At 40.0% G+C, this 7680-nt stretch overlaps 1 protein-coding gene across 1 annotated transcript in view; it reads left to right on the top strand.

The window, feature by feature from the left end:
* Positions 1-1173: 1173 nt before the first annotated feature.
* fgf14 (fibroblast growth factor 14) overlaps positions 1174-7680 on the top strand; it is a gene marked incomplete at its 5' end in the record, with an annotated part of 137273 nt that continues 130766 nt past the window's right edge. The window contains one exon of the mRNA XM_084084626.1: positions 1174-1911. Coding sequence (XP_083940752.1) covers positions 1698-1911 — 214 coding nt within the window. The remainder of the gene's footprint in view (positions 1912-7680) is intronic.

The following is a 7680-nucleotide window of genomic DNA, read 5'->3' as shown; positions in this document are numbered from 1 at the left end:
TAAATGTACTTAGTTACTTTCCACCACTGCCCTGTAGGTTCCTGTACTCTGCAGCGCAGCTTCAATAATGCTTAGATCACTTGACACCGGCACACGCAAGCATCCCTACCAACCTATCACAGGTGAGTCTAAGCACCTGTGACTTCATAACGTAACAGAGCTTCACATACAATTTGTCGATAATATAACAAGACATAATTTCAAGAATAGCCTGGCCGACAGCCAGACGATGTTAGCACTTTAAATAAATACATTATAACTAATTTGACTATCTTGCAGTGAATGGAAAATAGCATCTTGTAGACCTTTGACAGCACGTTTCCTAAAATAATGCAGAAAACCTATACGCAACTTAAAATGACTTAATAGAAATAGCATTGTTTATAAGAAATGTCGCTTAGACCAGGGGTCTTCAACAGAGGGTCCGGGACCCCTAGGGTGTCCTCAGAGGTAGGACGGGGGGTCCTCCAATTCTTTGTGTGATAGGATTCTGATTATGGCGAACATTTAGCCAAAAATAGCAGATCTAAAGCAGATCTGCTATTTTTGGCAAAGAGGCATAAAGGAAAAAAAGAGCAAACCGAGTACAGAGCCATAACGTAAAGTATTGAGGCTTATACATAATGTCTGAAAATGCACATTAACATAAATGAATAATAGAGAAGCTAATGTGTAAAAAATTAACAAAAAACATGAATTTATGCAACATTGATGATAGTGTTGTCAAACAAGTCTATGAAGCCATCTATGAAATATATGAAAAAGTTTAATCTGCAACACAATGTGATAGGCTACATTGTGTAGTAGGGGTCCCTGGCTCAGCCAAGGACCCCTTAGCTGAGACAGGGACCCCTATACACAATGTATTAGAAAAACATTGAAGACCCCTGACTTAAATTGTCTCAGTCTGATCATATCATTTTATGAGAGCATCAGTGAATATGACGGCGCAGAAACCACGTGTTTACGTAATGGAAAGCCAATCTTTCAATTTAACCCCTCCTCCCCCCGTCGATTTCTAACAGAGGTCCGATGCGAAGGGAAATTCATGCAAATATTTTTTATACAGGCGCACCGTTACTTTTGGAGATGATGCCAGTGGCGTTGTAGTGAAGACACTGATGACCAGATAGACCAGAGAAGAAACGTGTACTCCAGGAATCGGGACAGACACCAAGAAGAAACCAAAGCTGGCTTTAGAGGCAGAACGTTGCAGTGGAGAGAGAGGCTAAAAGATATGAAAACTGTGCTTGCTGGAATCTGACCTGATCGTCACACAGCTGGTTTATTCAACAAGGAGAACCCAAGTGGACTTGATGTTGTTTTGTTGGGGCTATCATTGCAGCAGTGTGTGCATAGGATGCATCCTCCCTTGGCTTTTGATGCTGTGCAGATCCTCATCCACCCGCCTCTCCTCAGAGTGATGAACTAAATGGGCAATGATTTTCTCCTCGGAAATCCGCCGTGTTTCACTGTTTTCACGTTAGTTCTGTTTGTTTACCGGCTGCACACTGTCTCCTCCCGGTGCGACACACATGCAATTTATAGAGTATATTTTCTATCGCCGACTAGTTGAGGTGGCATCCTTTATACGCCAGAAGAAGAAAAAAACACCTTAATTACGAAGTCTGACAGATAGTGAATATTTTTGCCACGTGAATGAAAGCGCATAGGACTTGGATCATACCTATTTTTCTATGGTAGAATTGGTAGCTCTGCTTTGGAGAACTGATCCAATTGTGTTATTATTATGCAACCGCAAGGATCTCATCTATACCTGGGTGTTTAAGCCACTGGATTGCTGCTCTTCGCCCAAATCAATGTGGTTTCTTTGGAACATTTTCAGCAAAGGAACGCATATGCTGCAGTGTCTTTGTGGCAAGAGTCTTAAGAAAAACAAGAATCCAAGTGGTAAGCTATAATCACCATTACGCCTATATATAATCTCCATTTGGATGCAAACTGCTGTGTGTGTGGATCTGTGTTTATTCGTGTGTTTGTTGTAACGGACCAGGTTGATAGATCTGCAATCATATTTATGCAGTGAGTGGATGCAGAGGCGCAGGGAGGAGGGGGGGAAACAACTTATCCTGTGCAGCTACTATCGGCGAGCCCAGGCTCCATGGGTATACGCCACGCGCAGCGCACAGACACAGAAAAAGCACCTGCATCACCTAAAGAACCACGACCTCCTAACTTTTTAAATAGCCTAGCGCGCAGATAGATGTTGGATCAATGCCTCCAGTGACCAGCGGGATCAAATCATAGGCATATGGCTACTTGCTCCTCTGTCCATCGTGATGATCCCCCTTAACCAGGTTTTCCATCCATTCTCTGGCTTATTGCTGCAGCAGCGTTCCCCCCCTCTGCAACACTTCTCGGTTAGGCTACTTGATCGCTATGTTTTCAACAAGCCAGCTCTGGAGCAGACAGACAGTCTATTCTTTTAGGTCCCTCTCTCCATGCGTCCACTCCACACAGGCCAATATCCACCATAGAGCCTTGAGGATAGAAACATTTTATATTCAAGGAGTTCATGCATGCTTTATAATAGGCCAGGATATGTGAATTGGGCATATATAGCCTATACTTATATGAACAAATTGTAGCACACAAGCAAATCACCCGCTTCAGTAATTGGAATAATTTCATCCCATTTTGTAAAAAGAAAAGCAATGTAGCCTGAAATGTAGCCTGCATGCCTTCAGTTACCTGAGAGTAACACTTAGCCTCACATTTGCCAGTATTTTACTGTTCACCTGCAAGGTATTTTAGTGCTTCAGTGACCAAACAATGTTTATTTCAACAGGCTGTTGTAGGAAATAAAGACAAGCCCTGTGTGGACAGCAGGGAGCCCATGCTACTTGTTACCTCGTGTTATTAGGTCTGAAGTTGATGTGCTCAGCAGCACTGTTTTGCCACTGCAGTATAGTAGATCATCATCATACCGTAGCTTAGCTGTTTTTGCCTGACTGACTGACATCTCATGAAGAAACGAGCAAAACATTTATCTTAAAACAACTTGTTTACATTCTATACATACAGTATTATGGAGATTATTAACAGAACAATGAATGTGAACAGTATCCTCTGTACATGTGTAATATTGCCACAATAGGCTCGGGAAAACAGCGACTGGTCTGAAGAATTTAGTGCAGCCGCAGCAAAAACACCAGTGGTGTAAAGTAACTAATACTCAAAGTACTGTACTTAAGTACAATTATTAGAGGTATTTTTGACTTTAGTGGAGTATTTCCAATTTTCAATTATTTTACTTCTACTCCACTACATCTCAGAGACAGATGTTGTACTTTTACTCCACTACAAGTATTTGAAAACTTTAGTTACTAGTTACTTTTTAGATTTAGATTTGTATTATACATTAACCACTTAGGGTCTATATATATTATATAGTGCACATTGTGAGCTTGTAGATCTGCTATTTTCAAAAGATTTTTATACATTTGAAAACTTCTGTAACGGGACATGCTGCACAATGAGTACTTTCTACTTTTGGTACTTTAAGTACATTTTGATACTAATGCTATTATATTTTTACTCAAATAAATTTTGAATTCCGGATTTTTACTTGTAACAGAGTATTTATATATGGTACCGATACTTTTACTTAAGTAAAAAATGTGAGTACTTTTTCCACCACTGAAAAACACCAACTTCCTTAAGTCACGCTCAAGGGACAGAGTAACCCAATCAGCACCGCACAGCCAATTAATCACCTTCAGATACATGTCTGCAATTTAGCAGACACGTGACGTTCATAAGAGTAGCCCACATTTATCTTGTAGAGGCTAATCACTGAATTATCCTGAACTGCGGATGAGGTGCGCATAGTATTGTCAGCGTTTGTGCTGAAGCAGCAGATAGGCTACTATAATGCTTATAGACCAGCATATTTATTAGGCCCAGATGCAGAATGTGTCCATGGGGTGCACTACAGAACTCCTTCTGATTGATGCAGGACAGTAAACATAAAGAACTGCAGATTAACGGGCACTATGCAAAAAACGCTAAAGACACAGAGCTCATGGAAATGTGCAGGTGCTTTAGAGACGCATACAACAGGTAGGCGTACAAGGTTTAGAATACAGTTCTCATGGTAAGGTTCCATAGGTTCTGTGAGGCCCCATATCAAAGACAGAGGGAGGCATTTAGGCTACTATTGGCCAGGCAGAGCTTCTTGGGGGCCTACTACAGGCTACACTGAATATAGTGCTCCAATGAGGCCTATTTTTAGAAACACATGAGAACTGAGTCTGAGGGCACTTGCAGACTAAGCAATAACTGTTGTATCAATGAGATCCATAACCTAGTATTTCAGCCGTTTTCTTTATTGTATTCCACACAATGCTTACAAAGCCTCCCCAAGCATTTGAAAGTGTAAGTTCTTTTGGGACATTCTACTCCGGTAGATGGCATTTGCAGAGTGTGTGTGTGTGTGTGTGTGTGTGTGTGTGTGTGTGTGTGTGTGTGTGTGTGTGTGTGTGTGTGTGTGTGTGTGTGTGTGTGTGTGTGTGTGTGTGTGTGTGTGTGTGTGTGTGTGTGTGTGTGTGTGTGTGTGTGTGTGTGAGAGAGAGTACTGTACAGTAGGTGTGTCTTTGTCTGTGTGATGTGATCATGCGTTTGTCTTGTTGAAAGTGTGAGGTATAAGGTAGACATTGATCCCTGGAGGGAGATGCAGGTGTCATAGCAGCAACAGCAGTGAGAATGAAACACTAAACAAACCCAACTTTGGCAAATGCAGAAAAAAATATATCTTTGATAGATAAATGTTTCCACCATAATTACTTTTCTATTTTCTTTATAACCAGGATTGAAACAACAATATCAGAATGACCAGTGGCAGTGCTACAGCCTGACCAGGTGTAGTTCTGGCAGTAGTTGAATCATCTGTTGTAAAATGATTTAACATATTGTAGGATTTATGGTTGCAAGCTACAGTAGAGAAGTGCCATGTATGTGAAGGTACATGTTCACCATTTGTTAAGGGTAAAAGCATTTTGATGATTTTATCCTTGTTGTTTACATCACTGTTTAGATCCAACCAGCTGTTTGACTGTCCCTCTTTCTCGATATTTTTCAATGCAAATTAAGACGAAATGTGTTTTTAAATACACCTAGATAAACACTACATTCTTTAATGTAGGCCAGCAAGGCTGCAATACACAATACTTTTATCAAGACAAAAAGAGTGACAAAGCTGGTGCCAAGAATAATGACATCAATGACGGGTATGCAAAAAGTACAATTTACTTATCCAGTACGACTTACATGTTGCAAGATCAGAATAAATGGCATGCCATGAACCTTTGTAGATGTGTACGGCATTTTACAAGAGCCAGTATATCTTCAAACAGACTACAAATTATGCATTGTTAAAAGGGAAGTCATATGTCAGAGAGTAGTGCTTTTGTGTAGCGTAATGGGTACAACATGGCACTGACAGTGCATGGGTCAAGGGTTCAGTTCCCATTGGGGCTCTCCATACTACAAGCCTATGCTGTCGGTATGCTTTAAGAGGATTTGGAAAAGAGCATCCACCATGTTATAAGAGTTGTCTTGATCCATATGAACATGTTGGGTCAAAGTTTCTGCAGGCAACAGAACTACTCACTTTCCTGGGGGCATAACGGGATGTGTCAACATGCAGACTCCAGACTGCTGGTGCAAACACACAGCCTCACCACAGAAAAACTCCCAGGAGGCCTTGAAAATGATCTAATCAAACCTTTCCTTTTTGTAAATGTCACTGAGTCAGAGTAGCCCTGCCTGATGACCAGAAGCCTAATAACACCATTGACCAGGGGGTCTTGCAGGTTTTATTTTAATTTGCTGGGGGCAGAAATGGGTAGTCCAAAAAATAACTGTGGGTCCCGGATGTTGCGCTAACCAGAGGGTTTGAAGCGGGCAAATTAAGTTGAAAAGAAGATCAGAACAGGTCATTACAATGCAAAAGCAAAGCAATGAGGCAAGTCTGACATTTGGTCACATTTCCCAGTTATTACTGACAGAAATGGAAACAAATTGGACTTTGTTAAATGTATTGGGACACAAAGCTGTCACCTATGGGTTGCTCAGTTCTCTCCAGTCAAAATAAGATCTACTTCAAAGAGAACACACTTATTTCTGCGCATATTAAAGGTGCTGTAATGCATGTACATGCATGTATGTACTGTATATACGGGTATGTATGTATACGTATTATATTATATGTATGTGTATGTATTTATCTATTGTTAAAAGGTCAAACCTCTATATTATGATAGTAATCATTGATTATTATAGTGTTTGTTTTGTAACAGGGGTCTCTCCCATCTCATTCCAGCTTTTTAGTAAACAGAAAATACATTTTCAGTTTCTATATCATCCAATCAGGAGAGAAAAAACACCACAAACACCATTTATCAACTTCAATTGTATAGTGTTCCAGTTGCAATTTTGTCTGCACATTTTTTTGTTTCATCACTTCCAATTTCACTTCATCCTGTATGCTTTGTGAGTTTTCTCTCCTGATTGGATAAATTGGTATCCCAATACTAAAGAGTTGGAGAGAGACGGGGAGACACCTGCAATGATTGCTATGGGAATAAAGAGCTATTTAACACTTAAAAAAAACAAAAAAACACTTACCCCACCTTTAAACAAGATACTATCGAGATGTGTTGTGGGAGAATGGAGAAAGTGTTTGAGAAATGGTGTAATACTTTTAATTAATGAAAGTTATTTCTAAATATTTTTTTAATTAGCAGACACAATTGGAACTGGAACACTATCAAATTGAAGCTGAGAAATAGGCTCTTGATTTAATGAAATTGGTGACCCTCCTGAAAATGTATTTTCTATTTATTAAACAGCTGGAGAGACAGGGAGATCCCTGTTATTGACTATTGACACTATATAGTAATCATTATTATCAGAATATAGAGCCTTAGCCTTTTCACACTAAAGTTCTTAGTTTTAACCATAAAGTATTGCTTCCACTACCTTTTAATACTAATCCCACCGTTAGCCCAGCCAACAGTGTCTCTGTCCATGGTGCTGAAATGGTCTGTTTGTATTCGGGTCCCAATGCAAAGCTTTTTTGAGCAGGCGGTACTTTAAACTTTGCTGAGAGCGGGAGTAAGTAGTCAGAAATAAACTGTGGGTGGGACGGGAACACACACATTGCCGGGACAGGCGATAATGGTCAGAAATCTAGCAGGAGCAGGATTAAGAAAACATTCCCGCGCAGGGGTCTAATCTGGAGCTTCCAGTGATGCTGGCCTCTATTAAATGTTCATCGTCATCAGTGAGGGTACATGTCTCTTTGATTAACATACAGTACAATGTAATTCATTAATTCAATTAAGTAGCTGAGTGGAATGAATGGAGATAGACGATACCCTCTAGCTCTATACTGAACAAGCAATGGTCAAATGAATGACTAGTGATTGTAAAACTTTGAGGGAAATATTGTACACAGTATTTCTACGTTGTGGTATTGATACTTTTATTTAAGTAAAACATTTGAGTACTTCTTCCACCACTGATAAGATGTCATATGAACAGTGAATACTGGTACACTCACAGAAGTCCCATGGTTTATTTAGTTTATCGTTACTGTCGGGGAGAAACCTTGTATCTCCATATTTCAACTACTTATGTTTTTTCGTAAAATAATGC

Source organism: Gymnoscopelus microlampas (genome assembly GCF_963454915.1).
Source record: "Gymnoscopelus microlampas genome assembly, chromosome: 17".
Taxonomy (NCBI): domain Eukaryota; kingdom Metazoa; phylum Chordata; class Actinopteri; order Myctophiformes; family Myctophidae; genus Gymnoscopelus; species Gymnoscopelus microlampas.
Note: the sequence above shows the minus strand (reverse complement) of the source record. Positions and strands in the feature narration are given on the sequence as shown.